We start from the raw sequence: 18,583 nt of genomic DNA, 5'->3' as shown, positions 1-18,583 counted from the left end.
AGTGGCTAGAAATAGCTGCATAATCCCATGAAAAGATGCAGCTGATTACAGAATTGCATGACGAGACAATTTTTACCTTATCTAAAGCATGCATAGCAAATACAGGCCCATCGTGAGCTTTTACTGTCTTAACCAACAAAACATCTTTCCAGATGTAAATATCTCCAGTTGCAGATCCAGAGAAAACGAGATCCTCTATCCGTCCATAGGAAATACTCATCATGGTTTCCTGTTTCCCAATATTTCCAAATATGCCACGTTTTGAGGTAAAACCACCACCTGAATAGTTATGATAGACCAATAAGGATTATTATAAATGACTGTATACATTTCAATTATCTATTACTAAAAACCAATAGGGGAGGACAAAAGTTATGTTGGGGGTGGAGACAAAGAAAGAAAATTCTAGCTTTTCTTGAATTGCATATCTTGAAGGAAACAATGTTATAAATTGGTAGGCAGAATACGAAGGAAACAGCCAAGTATAATTATACCATCCATTACATATTGGGTAACTTTTTGCTAGGGGGAGGCATTATTTATTTTTTTACAATGTTTTTGATTTCTGAGCTGCAGAGGATATAACAATAATATGATCACATCTTCAAAATGAAGAATGATTTATGGTTTGGGGTAACTGGATTTTTCCAAAGACAAAACAAAATAAATCTTGTTACAGTGCTCTTATTTTTTGGAGGGAAAAAAAATCTACACCACAGGCTGCCAAAATCTGATATCATGATTCCAAGGCATTTTAGGATCCATATAAAATGGGACAGGTAGATGCCTAGAATCCTTTCACTTAGTGCTAATTGCAGAGCCCAACTTTATTTTATTTATTTATTTGTTTGCTTGTTTATTTATTTATATCCCAAATTTATGATTTTTATGTATAATTCAAGGTGGCAAATATATTCAGCACAATTTCTTCCTTCTGTTTTTTTCCACAACAACTTTTTGAGGTGGGTTGGGCTGACAGAGAGTAATTGGCTCAAAGTCATCTAGCTGTCCTTCATAGCTAAAGCTGGGCTTGAACTCATGGTCTCCTGCTTTCAAGCCTGGTGTCTTGACCACTAGACCAAACTGGTTCTCCAATTCTCTGTCTGTCTGTCTGTCTGTCTGTCTGTCTGTCTGTCTGTCTGTCTGTCTGTCTGTCTGTCCATATATTAATTTAAATTATAAATAAACGTATTAATATTATTATCAAATTTATTTGCCATCCATCTCATTTCAAAGTAATTGAATGGGTTTACTAACTCTAACCCTAACTTTACCATTGGATTACCAGAATCCAGTCCTCCAATAGGAATAGAACCAAGGGCTGGCTGGCTATTTATTTTATTATTTTATTTTATTTTATTTTATTTTATTTTATTTTATTTTATTTTATTTTATTTTATTTTATTATTTTATTTTATTTTATTTTATTTTATTTTATTTTATTTTATTTTATTATTTTATTTTATTTTATTTTATTTTATTTTATTTTATTTTATTATTTATTTTATTTCTACACCGCCCTTCTCCCGAAGGACTCAGGGCGGTGTACAGCCTAATTAAAAACACAAAGACAGACAATATTTAAAAATAATTAAAATTATTAAATAGTAGGCCCAATTTATAAAACCCCGAATTTAAAAACCCAATTTAAAACCAATTAAAATCTTTATATTAATAGCCCAGCCTGGCGGAACAACATGGTTTTGAGGGCACAGCGAAATACACGGAGATCAGAGATTTTGCGAATTTCTGGGGGGAGTTCATTCCAAAGGGCAGGGGCTCCCACAGAGAAGGCCATCCCCCTGGGTGTCGCCAGCTGACATAATTTGGCTGATGGCACCCTGAGGAGACCCTCTCTGTGGGAGCGGACTGGCCGGTGGGAGGCTACTGGTGGCAGAAGACGGTCTCGAAGGTACCCAGGTCCAATGCCATGGAGCGCTTTAAAGGTGGTAACCAACACCTTGAATCGCACCCGGAAGACCACTGGGAGCCAGTGCAGCTCACGCAGGAGGGGTGTCACGTAGGCACAATGAGTTGCGCCCATAACCACCCGTGCGGCTGCATTCTGGACCAGCTGGAGCCTCCGGGTGCTTTTCAAGGGGAGCCTCATGTAGAGAGCATTGCAGTAGTCCAGTCGGGAGGTGACAAGGGTGTGAGTGACTATGCGCAAGGCATCACGGTCCAGAAAGGGCTGCAACTGGCGGATCAGGAGAACCTGATAAAAAGCCCCCCTGGCCACGGCCACATGTTCTTCTAAAGACAGCCATGCATCCAGGAGGACGCCCAGATTTTGGGCCCTCTCTGTGGGGGGTAAGGACTCACCCCCAATAGTCAGCGATGGTACCAGCTGACTATATTGCGGCGCCGGAAACCACAGCCACTCGGTCTTGGGGGGGTTGAGTCTGAGCCTATTTCTCCCCATCCAGACCCGCATGGCCTCCAGGCAGCGAGACATCACACCAAGGGCATCGTTGGAGTGGTCTGGGGTGGAGATGTACAGCTGAGTATCATCAGCGTACAGATGGACTCTCACCCCAAAACCACGGATGATCTTACCCAGCGGCTTCACATAAATGTTGAACAGAAGGGGCGAGAGGACTGACCCCTGCAGCACTCCCCATGCAAGGCACCTCGAAGTCGACCTCTGCCCCCCTGTCAACACGAACTGGGAGCGGTCGGAGAGGAAGGAGGAGAACCACTGCAAAACGGTGCCCCCTATTCCTAACCCCCTCAACCGCTGCAGCATGATACCATGGTCGATGGTATCAAAAGCCGCTGAGAGATCTAACAGGACCAGGACAGAGGAGCAGCCCCTGTCCCGAGCCCTCCAGAGATCATCCACCAACGCGACCAATGCCGTTTCTGTGCTGTACCCCTGCCTGAAGCCCGACTGGTACAGATCCAGATAGATAGCTTCATCCAGGTGCCTGGGCAATTGTCATGCCACCACACTCTCAACAACCTTCGCCACAAAACGAAGGTTGGAGACCGGATGGTAGTTGGCTAATTCAGCCGGGTCCAGGGAAGGCTTCTTGAGGAGGGGCCTCACCACCGCCTCTTTCAAGGCAGCGGGAAAGGCACCCTCACTCAGAGAAGCATTTATAATCCCCTGGAGCCAGCCTCGTGTAACCTCCCGGGAGGCCAGTACCAACCAGGAGGGACACGGGTCCAATAAACATGTGGCGGCACTAATCCTACCCAGAACCCTGTCCACATCCTCGGGAGCCACAGGATCAAACTCCTCCCAGGTAATATTCTCAAGACCTGCCCTCGTCTCCTCCCCTGGACTCACCCAGTCGGAGTCCAAGCCTTCCCGAATCCGAACGACTTTATCATGCAGGAATTGCACAAAATCCTCAGCTCGACCCTGCAAGGGATCTTCCCGCACTCCCCCCCGAAGAAGGGAGTGGGTCACCCTAAACAAAGCGGCTGGGCGGTTCTCTGCAGATGCGATAAGAGTGGAAAAATAGTTAGATTTCGCCGCTTTTATCGCCACTAGGTAGGTCTTGATATAAGACCTCACCAGTGTCCAGTCGGAATCGGATTGACTAGTCCTCCAAATGCTCTCTAGGCGTCTTTTCCGACGCTTCATCTCTCTCAGCTCCTCGGAGAACCAAGGAGCCAATTGAGGTCGGCATCGGGTCAGAGGCCACAAAGGCATGACGCGGTCCAAAGCCCCGGCGGCTGCCATCTCCCAGGCGGCCACCAGGTCTTCAGTCAAGTCGTGTGCCAAGGTCTCAGGAAATGGCCCAAGCTCCATCAGGAACCTTTTGGGATCCATCAGGCACCTGGGACGGAACCATTTAACTGGTTCCGTCTCCCTGCGGAGGGGGGAAACGGCAGGAAAGTCCAAGCGAAGAAGAGAATGATCTGTCCATGACAAGGGTTTAATGTCTAAGTCCCCTCTACCAAGATCATTCAACCACTGACCAGAGACAAAAATCAAGTCCAGTGTGTGTCCCCCTGTGTGAGTAGGGCCTTGAACTAATTGGGTCAGGTCCATGGCCGCCATGGAAGCCATGACCTCCCGAGCCACTTCTGACGCCTCACCTGCAGATGGCACCCCGGCAATAACGTCGAGCAGCTAGGGCAGGGTCGCCGCCATGTGGCAGGGAGCCAGGTATGTAGTCAGCAAACCCATCTGCCTCCCACGGCCCCACTTCACGAGGAGGGACTCACATCCGGCTATCTGAAGAACAGTGGTCTCCCTTGGACTAAGACTTTCCCGAATAATCGCCGCCACTCCCCCACCCCTCCCCTGGGCCCTTGGCTGGTAAAATGCACAGAAACCTGGTGGGCACATTTCAACGAGGGGAAGTCCATGCCTCCTCGCCTCAGCTTCTTCTCTTCACCCTCAGCAAGCTACCATTGCAGCATTCTGCGGCAGACGCCATCAGCGGCGCCAGTGCCACCCCCCCACCCCAGCACCATAAACATCTGTGTGGGGGGGCAACCAATGCCGCTAACTAGCCTCCATTGCCAGCACCGCCTTGGCTCTGTTGCTTTGAGTGTGGGGGGGGGGAGGAGGGGAAAATAAAAAATTTCCTTCATATCCCACTAATTTTTCCATCCCCCCCCCTTTTTTTGCTCCCGACAGATTCAAGCCCTCACCATAAATCAAGACATCAACAACACATATAGCTGTATATCAAGTATGTACATCCTCAAACAAGATTGGTAACAAACAGAATAGTCACAGGAAAATTTTGCTGTGTCTGTAATAGGAAACCAAATTATCTGAATCAAGTTTTTGGTGAAGAAATAAGATAAATTCTACTACCTGTTTGTTGCCAAAATTTGATGTGCTTTATTCCAACAGTCACCAGTTTATCAGCATGATGAGGGTTGCACTTTACTACAAAGAGCTTATCTTTGTGACCCCTGCAAAACATTAAAAAATAAATAATAAATGAATAGATTTTTGTACTATCGTGACAGTAACATCCTATTTTTAAAAAGAGGACGTGGCACTTTAACAGTAGTGAACATGTCTTACAGCACTATTGCTGGACAAAATAGAAGAGACATTTAGCATGTATTTTCACCTGTATATTATTTTGATACAGGAGGATTTTAAAACTCCAAATTAAAAGTTATTCTGACTAATTGTGGGGGTAAAAAAGTTCAAATGGTTCTAGCACCATTAGAACTTTTCACAAACAATAGAATTAATAGAGATTTCTCTTAATATGATCAATATAATACAGGTAGTCCTCGAGTTACAACCACAATTAATTCCAAAATTTATGTTGCTAAGTGAAACATTTGTTAAGTGAGTTTGCCCCATTTTACGACTTTTCTTGCCACTATTGTTAAGTGAATCATTGCATTTGTTAAGTTAGTAACAAGGTTGTTAAGTGAATCTGGATTCCCCATTGACTTTGCTTGTCAGAAGGTCACAAAATCGGATCACGTGACCCCAGGACACTGCAACCATCATAAACATGAACCAGTTGCCAAGCATCTGAATTTTGATCCTGTGACCATGGAGATGCTGAAAAATGGTCACAAGTCACTTTTTTCAGTGCCGTTGGACTACCTGTAAATGACATCGTATTCCTTGTTGAATCCAGTTTATACAATAAGATTCTCCTACAAACAAATCAGTTTTATTTTAATTGTAGCTTCTCACTTCCAAAATAGTTGTCTTAGTCAATAGTAAATCTCTGAAGGTATCATTCCTTAGTTAAATCTATCCAGTCTTGTTATTTTTATTTAAATAATAGAATTAGTCAATGGGAAGGTACATGGTTACATACTGATGTATTAGTAGAGATACGGTTCAGTAAAGGACTGCTCAATTGCAATTCATGCTCTCATATCCAATTAATTTTAACAAAATCTTAATCTGCATGTTGAACAGGAATTAGGAAACTAATTAGGAACTGTTTCATCAAAATTCTTTTGAATAATTTATTGCTTATTTGGGAGGAGATCCAGGGGTGAAATGCTCCCGGTTCGGACCGGATCGCCTGGCAGGTGGTTCGGAGAACCGGTAGCAAAAATCCCTACCCACCCCCCCATGCTCAGCTGAGCCGTGCAATCATCAGAGGCTTTTTTTTTAATTTTTAAAAGCATTTTTTCTACAACCTCTTCGGCTGAAAAAATGCTTTTAAAAGTAAAAAAAAAAAGCCTCGATGATCGTGCGGCTCAGCTGGGATCGTCAGAGGCTTTTAAAAGCATTTTTTTTACAACCTCTTCGGCCGAAGAAGTTGTAGAAAAAATGTTTTAAAAGAAAAAAAAGCCTCTGCCGATCAGGCAACTCAGCTAGGATCGTCAGAGGCTTTTAAAAGCGTTTTTTTTACAACCTCTTCAGCTGAAGAGGTTGTAGAAAAAATGGTTTTAAAAGTTAAAAAAAAAAAGTTGGCCACGCCTACCCAGTCACATTACCCCTCCCACCAAGCCACGCCCACAAAACCGGTACTAACAAATTTTATATTTCATTACTGAGGAGATCCAATTACATAACTCATTACATAAATTGGATTTTATAAAGATTTAATCCAGTCCATCGTAATATAATTGAAGGTATATTCAATACATTCTTATAGAAGCATCCAAACATTAGAGAAATGCATTCAAACATTAGAGAAATATAGATTCCCAAATAAGTAAAAACTTAGGGAATCCAATTTTATATAGCATACCAACAGCAGAAATCCACTAATAAATAACTTGTAAGGACAGATATACAGCAGCCCTATTTGAATAATGTCAAGACATATTATCAGAAAAGTGACATAGGTGACATTGCTTAAGAGAGCTAAATGTGTATCACTTTTAATCCATCAGGCAACAAATAAGAAACTATTACAAATTTAAGCAATCTCAGATTAAAGATAGCCTCCTACACTGCATATTAGAATAGAATAAAAAGAACAGAAACTGCCGCAGACTCATATAAAAAAGAAAAATGCTACTTCCTAAAAAGAGAACACATCCATTAGAAAACCAACGAAATACATGACCCAGTTTTTCCCTAATGCTTTGTTCATGCATGCAATTACTAAGTAAAATTATTAACCTTCCAAAAGTGAATGAAATCCAAGAATGCCAAGGAAACATTTATTCAAGATGAGGATGAAAAAAAGATAAGCCTGGGGCACAACAGTGATTTAATAGAAAGAAAAAAATGATTTGCAGATCCATTTATATCACAAAAACCGCATGGCAAATATTTTCAGAGAATAGTCTTCCCTTTTAATACAGCACTGAATTCAACAAAAGAAGAAATGTAGAATAGTTTGATTTAAATGATTTTGACTCAAGAAACAGCAAAGTAATTTTTGAATGCCACAATAATTTGGAAGCCATGTTGTAGTTGTATACTATAAGAAAGGGCACAATGATTTTTATTATGTCTCAGTTTGCATTCTCCTTGTACTGTGACTTAGATTCTTTCAAATAGTCCTCCAAACAGTGGGGGAAGATTTCAATGAGATGCATAAGGAAGGGAGCCACAGTATATCACAGATCAGTTCCATAATCACACAAAGCTTTAAACACCCTATAATTTCTGACACACTGCTATTCTGGTATTTTTCCCTTTACAATTATTGCTGAAAACCTATTAATGAATGCAGTGTTGTTAGATACTATTTATTACACAATTCAATACTCCATAGAAAATGGACAGTAAACAATTGCAAAGTTGTTCATCATTTACATTTCTAATACTGTATGTGCAAATGGTGTATGCTACCTATAGTACAGTCACTGTGGGACATCTGGGAGAATAGGTGGCCATTTCCAGTTGCTAGAATTCAAAGTGCTTTGTGATTCAGTTCAGTCTCCCAAAATCTAACCATTTGAGACTATTTTTTAAAAAATAATTGATACCTGGATGGACACGCATTTCTAATGCTATAGGTCAGTGATGGTTAACCTTTGTGCCATCGCGTGCCAAAAGTGGGGGTTGTGCGGGGGGGGGTCGCATGCATGCGTGCCCACACCCATAATTCAACATCCCCCCCGCCCCCCGCTTTTGGCACACGACGGCAAAACAGTTATCGGTGGGTCTGGTAGGCCCGTTTCTTCACCCTCCCCAGGCTCTAGAGGATTTCATGGAGCCTGGGAAGGGCGAAAACAGCTTTCCCCACCTTCCAGAGGCCCTCTGGAGGCGGGAAATGACCTGTTTCCCGACTTCCGGTGGGCCCAGAAGGCCCGAAAATCAGCTGGCCGGCACACACATGCACGCTGGAGCTGAGCTAGGGCAATGCTCGCGTGCCCACCGATATGCCTCCATGTGCCACTTGTGGCATGCATGCCATTGGTTCGCCATCACAGCTATAGGTTAAACACTGATTAAGAGTTATGGTAAATTGAAGCACAACATGGACAGTAACAGCACAGGAAAACTACAACCATTTGAAAAGTTGTCATAAATGTTTCTTGGCTATATGAACAAGTGCATTTTGTTTTCTTGACAACTGTAGAGGGTAAAGGGAATGGTTTTGAAGGATGAGAGGAAGAACTGCTATCAAGGCAATGTTCAAATGAAAATGACCTTAGCCAGGCCAGGAATGTTGTCCTTGTTCAGTGACCACAATTCAGGTAGGCAACTCTATCATTGAGTAAAGTAATTGCTAAGTCGGAAATCATATGACTGCAACAATTCTTTCCTGTTCCCCACTCCTCCATCCTTTGGAATGTTCATCTTGGAACTGAGATAATTAGCAAGAAGGAATTAATGTTTGTGTTTTATTTATTGGAGAGAAGACATTACAAGAGAGAAATCAGGCATACAATGAAGAATACACACTGAAAATAAGCCATAATCATGCTACACAAGCAGTGTAAGGAGGAGGGGAGTGATTTCTGTAGGCAATTTCTCCTGTGCTAAATCTATTTTCCTTTCTCATAGAATGGAGAGATTGGAGAATGAAGCCTTACAAGAAAGTATGCAGGCACATAATGAGGGATACAGAGGACTATTGTGTAGCATGCTTGCAGCTGCTGGCATCAGTGCTTTGCTTTTGATGTGTGCCTTGCTTCCCTTGTGTGCCTGTTTACTTTCTTGTAATCCCTTCCTCTGCAATCTTTCTGCTCTGTAAGGGGGAAAACAAGAAAGACAATAGGTCAAGCACAGGACAATGCATACTGACTGCAATAGAAATCACAAGATCAAGGATTACCTGTAATGTAAGTAAATGCCTTTTACACAAAGATAAAGGAGGGAGAGGTAAGCAAATTTAGACTTGTAAGATTCTGTTATTACAGCTTTATAATAAAAGTAATGCTGACCTGTATAGTATTGCTTTTCTAGACTGGTCTACTTTGAAGGCTGGCATTATAAATGTAGTTTTTAAAAAGCCATGAAAATTACAGGAAAATTAGAGCGAGAACAGTTTGAAGAATTAAATAAGCAGAATTCATACAGATGGGAACAGTATATTATTTTGCAATAATACATTGCAAAAATAGTTCTGTTCTTATCCTCAAAATATATGGACAGAAATTGAGTGTCTGATGCTGTTTCCTGCCGTTTCGTGTTCATCTTATATATCTGCCAGTATGTCTAGGGCCATAAATTGATGATTCCTGATACAGCATATGAATGGAGGTCTCATACAAGAATGTGGGATAATTGATGTGGTCATTATCTCTCTTTCTATATTGGTCAACATTTTTTTTTTTTTTAAAAAAACTCCTGGAACAGCAACAAAGAATACTTGTATTATATAAAATATATACAACTATGGATGCAACATGATAGTAATCTTACCTGGTCACTGCCATCTTTTCTCCTTTTTTCCAGTCCCACAGTACAATAGTATGATTGTCGTCTAATCCAATTGAAGCTAAGCATTTTCCATCAGCTGTACAAAACCAATTCATAGTTCATCATGAGATATCATGAAATGAAATGTGACAAATGTAATATTCATTGCAAATTTCTATATTATGGTGCCAGGAATAAGGAATTTGGATGTTCTACAATAATCAAACTTTCACAATGACTTAATTTGTACTTATTTCTTCCTCCTTCTCCTAACTAAAATTATTCTAGAAAAGGACTTAACAGTTCCCAAATTTTTCATAGTTCAAGAGCCAGTTTGAAACCATTATTGCTGCCATTGGCAGTTCTGCCCATTCATAAAATGGCTGTGATGGAGATATAACCAGTTTACACAGACACACACAAGGTTTAGGTAAGAAATCAAGTCAAGGAATAGTGCCCACAAATATGAAGTTAAGAACTCCACAGTAGTAAACTTGATATGTTCGAAAGTGATGGTGTTGTTATGTTTTGTGACAGAGGCTTAACCCAACTCAATAGAACTGAAAAGGCTAGCTATTGCTTGTTTGATGCTTCTATGTATGCTTCTTATAAGTGAAAATCAGGAAAAGAACCAAGAGTTTTAAACTTAAAAATGTGACCTCTGGACAGGTCCCAACAAGCCTTGTTGCATGGTTACTAGGTAGAATTTGTCTAGGAAGCTACAGTAGCTTCATGCACCTGAAGAAAAAGACGAGATTCTGCTTGGTATTCCAGAAAAAAAGTTTAACTTTGAATAGTTTGAAATGCTATCTTGGAAGAGGAGAGGAGGAGGGTATGATCTTTTACAGACAAAAATTATTTGAGTTACCATATAACTAAACAACATCATTTCCCATTCTAAAGCAGTGTTCATTACATAGCAGCTCACCTGAAAAGTCAAGTGCACATATTCCTCTTTGGTGCTGGCCTCTTAGCAGTGACAAACATCTGAGCACCTGTATATCCCAAATATGAATAGCAGGATCTCTCCCAACCTAAATAAGAGCAATTATTTTAGTTGCCATTTAATAAAAACCCAATGCAATGAATACTTTCAGTCAAAAGAGCTTTTGTTCATAAGCAGAGGTCTAAAATCATTCTGAAAAAAGGCAATTCATATCTTTTGAAATGTGGGGGGCTCTAAGAATGAAAATTAGAGTTGGAGATTTGCTGTTTAATTTCTCAACCTTAATTTCATCTAAAAAAGCAGAGAAAAAGTGCTTGACATCACCAATTCTACTGAAGGTACTATCCGAATTTTTGCCCATCTTTCTATAACCAAACAAAATTGAGTATATATATCTGGCCAGCAATGGATTTTAGGATTCTCTGAACTGCATTACTGTATTTTATTTCAAAAATTTCCTATTTTTTCATTTATTGAAACCACAGAATTTATATTTTCCCTATTATATGGTTGAATTGACTCACTATCACAAAAATATCTAAAACATTTTTAATTCATTTTAATCAGAACAGCTACTAAATAATTTGAACATTTCTTAAACATATGTCATAGCTATGTTACCTCTGACAAAACAAAGTTAGTCCTGGGGTATAAAACAGTAAGAAAATCCTAGCGCTATAGCCTAGACTAAGAAATAATGCCAAATCACACCTGCATTCTTGTTAAAAAATAAGCATAAAATCACTTGCAATTGAATGTGATTGAAAAGAACCTTTATATATTGACTCCTAAAAATTTTATGAAACCTGTTTTGAACAAGTTTAGTTTCCTCATATATTATTTTAACAACCTCACAATATTTAAATATTAATATGCTTATGACAATAGACAATAGACAATAGAAACTATAAAATCCACAGTCTATCTGGCTATGTAGAGATTCAAACTGGAAAATTTAATTGAGGCATTCTTTAGATTCAGGATGCATTCACTCCAGAGAGGAATAGGGAAGAGGGCAAAATTGGTAGCTACAAATTATCTACAACACAGCACAGCCAGAAAATAAGACAATGCAATTTGTGGATACTGTTTTATATTTCTGCATTCTGTATTTTTGGCATTCATTATTCTTCAATCTTTGTTTACAACCCATTCCAAGGTTAAGTGAATTGCTTGTAAACCACTATTAATCTAGCTAATTGAACTACAGTCCACAAAATTTGGATTGTTATAAATTTGTGCCAAACATTCCATTTCCTGGATTGTTTTTCACCTACTCACCCTCTGCTTTTTGGCAGTTGAGATGCTAGGCTTCCTTTTTATCTAATTGGTATTAATATTATAATACACTTTAACACCCCTTTGAGATGAAGAGAACATTCTATAATATTTTACTGTAGAACCATTCATAAAGCACTGAGATATATTATTCTTAAATAAGTACATTTTTTAATTTGAAAAAAAAATGCTAGAATGAATACTGTGAGAAAATCTGTAATTTTTAACATTGATTTGCCATTGATCATGTTTCTTGCATACTCACCTGTCCAGTAGCAACATAATCTTTCATAGGATGGATAGCAAGGCTGAGAATGTCATCATCATGACCAAGATATAGTCTTTGAGTGTGGTGCTGTCTATTATACACCACAGCAACAGCAGCAATATGATAGACCACTTCTCCAGTTTGTGTGTAGAATAAATTATTTCGACAATCATAGCCTCTATAACTGAAATCAATAGGGAAAAAAATCAACAGGTAAATAAGTTAACAAGACTCCTAATAGTCGAGGGAACAAATGATCATGTACCATGATCCTAGTGTTATCATTTATACTGAGTCATATTTTGCTGAAATTAATAGGGCTTATTTCTAATCAATATTTATTTATTTATCAAGAAATTAGATGGCCAAGTCACTCACGGTGACTCCAAGCAGCTTTCAGAAGTATTTCAAATACAAAAACCAATAAACCCTCATCCCCTTGGTGACCACAATCAAACAAACCACTTGATGCACTCTGTATCACCCTGGGATTCCCAGGCCTGCTGGCAAAACCATGCCTTCAGTGCCTTTCAAAAGAGTACCCCTTTTACCTTTGCAGGGATGATGCTCCATATATTAGGACTGTGATGGCGAACCTATGGCACATGTGCCCAAAGTGGCATGTGAAGCCATGTCGCCCGGCACACGTGGGCTTGCCTGTTTGTCTTCTGGGTTTCTGGTGCGCATGCGTGTGCGATGATCAGTTGTCCTTCATGTGCGCGGCTATGCCAAAAACCAGTATGTACATGTGCACCGGACAGCTGTGTCGGGTGCACATGCGTACCAGAACTTGAAAGTTTGGCTTTTCAGGAGCGTGATCCCTTTACGTACATGGCAAGGCCAAAAAACAGCCTGCGCATGTGCGCTGGCTGGCTGGACATTGGGCACGCATACATGCTAGAACCCGGAAGTTCGGCTTTTCCGGAGCACGGCCCCGATGAGTATGTGCGAACACCCGATGTTTCCGTGCAATGTTTTCGGCACTCGGGGCCGAAAAGTTTCACATCAGTGTATTAGGATATAAACTATTATATATTTTGATATTATCTCTAAGATAGCAGAATAACATACTTGGTGTTTGAATACTGATTATATATTATATATTATATTGATTTAAATATAAACTGAATTTATTTCACTTTCTATTTAAATCAATAATTCAACAAAGTTAATATGGTTTGTATTATTTGTATAAATAAATCCCAGAAATAAAATAAAAGAATAAGAGAAATAAAGAAATAGTGATCAATGACCAAAATAACAATGACTTTGTACGGAGATTAGTACCATCCTTATGCATATGGGAAATGGGAAGACTTGGAAGGATTATAATATTTAAAGACTATAATGGCAAAGATGTATAATAATTTTATTAAAATTGAGGAAGCAAATCTTAATGGGATGGGGAGAACCTGTTGTGGCCTGCCAGCGACCTGCGCGGATCGTGGCTGATCCCGACAACAAGGAGGCTGGTGTGGGGTTGCGCCAGCAACCTGCGCAGCCGGCGCTCGCATCGGACAGCGAGGAGGCTGAAGAGGATGTGGTGCCAGAGGCAGAGACTCAGCCAGGGCCTTCAGAACCTCCAGAGGCTCCTTCAAGTGGAGAGAGTGAAGTGGAGGAGCCTCTCCTCAATGCTCGAGCATGCAGGACTGCCAAAAGGCAGGAGTGGCTACTCAGGAGGAGGAGGTCTCCTTGAGAATAAGGCTTGAGGATAATTGGCCACTCCCTTAGCCTATTTAAGTCGCACGCAGTTAGTAATTTCTTGCTAGAAACAACTTGTAATTATCATCAGAGCATTTTTGGAAAAGACTTATCATATCTTGTTTTCTGGGCTGCTTGCCAACCTTTGCTGGACTTTGGTTTATTCTTGCTACTTAATAAATTTGATAAGGACCATTGGTGTGTGTCAATATCCTCGGGAATCCGGAGCTGGGGCAGAACAGAACCTCAAATATAGCTTAGTAAAAAAAAAAAGAACATTCTAAGGAAATGTAGAATATTGGGTGGCTACTGCTGGACAGTGAACAAAGAGGATTTGGAGAAAATATGTAGCTGGCTGATACCACAACAGATGAACACCTTGTTAACAGATTAACTCTGTGTTAACAGATGGCAGAGAATATGAAAAGAAAAATCAGTGTTCCTTGGTTTATAATAATCAACAAGGTTTTATACCAGGCTTAATTTATACATCTTTCTCTCAGCCCTGCATTCTCAAGCAGGCACAAAAATTAGAGAAGTAACTTTATCGTAGAGAATTAGGAAGCCATGTTCACAATGATGATTTGCATGTATCAGCATGCAGAAAACTTGCCTGATTTACAGGACTCTGTAGGTTCAAATCCTGCAACTCTTCCTCCCTCCTTTTTGAGTTAATCGATTTTTGGCTGCTCTGTTTTCAGCTCTGAAGCTCTCTGTCATCTATCCTTTGATCACTAAATAGCTTTCTCCAATGTAAGAATCAGAGTGTCTCACTTTACCCATTTCAATTCTTAATTCCATGCATAGACTTTAAATTTAAAGGCTATTTTTGTTTAAGAATGGATTATCTTTTTCTGTGATTAAAGTACTGAAAGAGTTACTGTTGAAAGTGTATTATACCCATGTATAAATTGCAGCTTTAAACTGTCATCAGGGGCTCTCTCTCTCTTAAGGAAGGGCACTGAGTGGCTTTTCTCTTTACGTTGTTGTTTCAGTTGAGGTAGATCTTCTTTGTAAACCTGCAAAAAACAAAAAAGAAAAATTTTAATTATAAACTTTTAATCAAATAATTCCAGTTGCTTCTTTTTGTTTGCTTATTGTTAGCATAAAGTATTTGGTAATTTGAAAGATCTATGTCATTGTCCTATATCATATCTTCTTCTACTCTAATGATTGAAAAGTATTAGATTACAATTTTCATAATTCTCATCCTGTATTGTGTTGTAGTCTAATATTTCTAGGGTAGAATTTCCCCAAATTGGGGAAGATTGCTATACTACTAAACAAAATCAACTTGTTTGAAAAAAATAATTCTATAATTTTATAATTGGAAATCCTTAGAATTCTAGAGAAGGGGAACTGGATCAAGAAATACTAAGACCAACAAAAGGTTTTTAGGGATGGACAGCTTTTGGGGAATAGCATCATTGTATACCAAAGAAGTCCTCTTCCAAGAGAGAACACTCTGACTTCCAAAGGGTCATAAACATGTGTTAAATTCCTATTAATATTTCCAAAACCAATTTCCAAAAGCAATTGATGTCTGAATCTATTTAATGAAACTTGTAATCAAAATGTTTAACTAAACAGAAAAAACAATAAAAAGAAGTTTGAAGTTGTTGTCATGTATTCCAAGCACTTAGATATAAACGAAGACATCTGTTTTTTTCTTACTTTTTATTTTATGCGAAACATTAAAATACAAACTCCAAAAAAGGAACAAAATGCAAAAACAAAAAAAGCTAGACAAAACTCCATACAAAAAGTGCATGAAAATAAAAAACAAAACAGATACATAAATTGTCCCCCCAGTGGAATACTGATACAAAGATAATAAGTTCTGCCCCATTGTGAAGCAGGCACACAATTTATGAATTTCTACTATCCTGTTTACCCAACCCATCTAGCCAGACATCTATCTACTGTATGGAACAGTAGATAGTTAACATGTAAAAAAAATGTTACTTATTTAGCTAAACCGCAGAAATTTTTATGGAGGTTCTCTGAATTATCAGGAAACATTCTGGGGAGGGAAGAAGTTGAAAGAAGAATATGGAAGAAAAATATTTCTTCTGAAATAGAAAGTAATTTTATACTTTTTGCTCTAAATCATGATATCCACAGCCCAACTCAGCAGCTAAAGTATATTGGGTGTGGCGATAGCTAGGGACTGAATTGGTTTACTTTAAAATTAATCAGTAGGGATAAACAGTATATATTTTCTTATATCCTTTTACATAAAATATGTAGCAAGGGATGTTCAAACAATATAGAATAGAATAGAATAGAATAGAATAGAATAGAATAGAATAGAATAGAATAGAATAGAATAGAATAGAATAGAATAGAATAGAATTCTTTCATTGGCCAAGTATGATTGGACACACAAGGAATTTGTCTTGGTGCATATGCTCTCAGTGTACATAAAAGAAAAGATACATTCGTCAAGAATCATAAGGTACAACACTTAATGATAGTCACAGGGTACAAATAAGCAATCGAATCATATTAGGAAGCAGTCAATATAAATCGTAAGGATATCAGCAACAAGGTTACAATCATACAGTCATAAGTGGGAGGAGACGAGTGATAGGAATGATATATTTCTAGTTTCACCAAATATACTGGAAAAAAAGCATTTAGAATCATTGGATCATAATTAACATTATGATCACATCTGCTTCCTTCTAGGAACTTTGTGCAAATAATTTGAGTCTTTCACTGATAATGAACCATGATTCCTATCTGATTACTTGGAATTGATGATACATGTTTGTCTTTTATTTATATTAAAAAGATGGTCCAACAATTAATTAACACAAATATGTTGCAATAGTCATTATACAAATAATTTAATTATTTAAATTACATGGACTGTATTTATTTAACATATTTCTCTGCCCATTGACAAAGCTGAACAAATGTGCACTGCAGGGAGCAGAATAAATCTGCCTTGTAACCACAGGACTAAGCAGTGTGGGTATATGTGTAAAAACGATGGAAACAAGTTGGAGGATGTAGCATTATAACCAAAGCCCTGTATTTTTTGCATGGATGATACATACATGTAAAAAGGACAAGGCCTGAGTTACAATATTGTAAATGCTATTTTGGCTATTCTATCTTCCCCACAGATGCCACTGAACCAACAAGTGTATTTTTTCCAGATATTCATTTTAAGTATGATGCAATGGTATTTCAACTGTTCCTGATCTAATGATCAGATATTGCAATGTTACTCACCTGTCGAACGTAATTGATTTGAGCTTCTTGCTCAATATCTGAATCTAATTCTGGCACATCTGATAAATCAGAATCTGATTCTTCACTGTATGAATCTATGCCACATTCTGCAGAAGGGATGGAATAATATTAATCAGTTAGTGATACTTTAAAAATAAAGTATCAGTTCCCGTGTCAGGAAAGATATGTAAAATCTCAGTTCTGACATGTTAAAACATTGGCAAAATTTCTTGGACATACTGAACATTTCTGACTTGACAGTAAAATATATAGAACTATCTAAGCCAGAAATGAAAACAAAGGATAACATTAAATAAGCATATTCTCTTTTCAGTGATCCTTTCCATAAATTTCCAAGTTGAGAATAGAGATTAAAATAAAAGGGAATGTATGTGTTAGATTTCAGTACAGGTAGTCCTCGATTTACAACAGTTCATTTAATAACTGTTCAAAGTTACAACGGCACTGAAAAAGTGACTTATGACCGTTTATCATACTTATGACCATTGCAGCACCATGTGATCAAAATTCAGACAGTTGGCAACTGATTCATATTTATGACAGTTGCTGTGCGTGCATCAGGCGCCTGCATCAGGCAATCACCATGTGTGACCTTCTGACAAGTAAAGTCAAAGGGGGAGCCAGAGTTGCTTAACAATCATGCTACTAACTTAAAAACTGCAGTGACTCACTTAACAATTGTGATAAAAAAGGTCATAAAGTGGGAAAAAACCCACTTAATAACTGTCTCACTTAGCAATACAAATTGCAGATTCAATTATGGTCGTAAGTCAAGGACTACCTGTATTCTGGAGGATTAATGATTAAAATTTACATTTAAGTCATTAGGACCTTTTAGTTCAATTGTATTTCAACCTTCTGAAAGTCTTACCAATACGGGCTGCTTCAAGGATTTCAGTTGTTACACCTTCTGGAATAAACCGCCATTGAAAAACAGAATGATCTGCACCTCCCGTACTAATTACCCATTGGAAGTCATGTGACCAGCGGACATTTGTAACGTGAGCAGAATGGCCAACATATTTTCTGAATTTTGCACCTAAAATTAAAAAAATAAAGATAATTGAAACTAAATCTAACTTAAAAGACACCATAAAGAAGCAAGACATACATGCAACACATACACAAATGTGTGTGAAAGTTATTGCAAATTTTATAAAATCACTTTTTACTGTACTCTGCATGAAATTTCAAAACATGATGCAAATGATCCATATATACAGAAATGTTCTTTATTTCCAAATGGTTAGTTTTTTTGGTCACCTTTGTTACTTAATCCTTCTTCATCTGTTGAACAATAGATTTAAAACAATACTAATTTAAAAACACTATGTGGATCATTATTACTATTCTATAGGTCCATGATGGCGAACCTATGGCACAGGTGGCACAGGTGGCACGCGTA

General features: G+C 38.6%; 1 protein-coding gene across 3 annotated transcripts in view; it reads right to left on the bottom strand.

The window, feature by feature from the left end:
* EML6 (EMAP like 6) overlaps nt 1-18,583 on the bottom strand; it is a 122,503-nt gene that overhangs the window by 57,144 nt on the left and 46,776 nt on the right. For all 3 annotated transcript variants that reach the window (XM_087888489.1, XM_034427364.3, XM_087888480.1), the window contains exons 12-19: nt 18,050-18,217; nt 17,158-17,264; nt 14,815-14,933; nt 12,211-12,397; nt 10,650-10,755; nt 9,725-9,818; nt 4,781-4,881; nt 77-279 (exon numbers count right to left, since the gene is read on the bottom strand). In XM_087888489.1, the coding sequence (XP_087744615.1) occupies nt 77-279; nt 4,781-4,881; nt 9,725-9,818; nt 10,650-10,755; nt 12,211-12,397; nt 14,815-14,933; nt 17,158-17,264; nt 18,050-18,217 (1,085 nt within the window). The remainder of the gene's footprint in view (nt 1-76; nt 280-4,780; nt 4,882-9,724; nt 9,819-10,649; nt 10,756-12,210; nt 12,398-14,814; nt 14,934-17,157; nt 17,265-18,049; nt 18,218-18,583) is intronic.

Source organism: Pantherophis guttatus, chromosome 1 (genome assembly GCF_059756535.1).
Source record: "Pantherophis guttatus breed Tessera chromosome 1, ASM5975653v1, whole genome shotgun sequence".
NCBI classification, from domain to species: domain Eukaryota; kingdom Metazoa; phylum Chordata; class Lepidosauria; order Squamata; family Colubridae; genus Pantherophis; species Pantherophis guttatus.
This window is presented reverse-complemented; position numbering and strand designations above follow the sequence as displayed.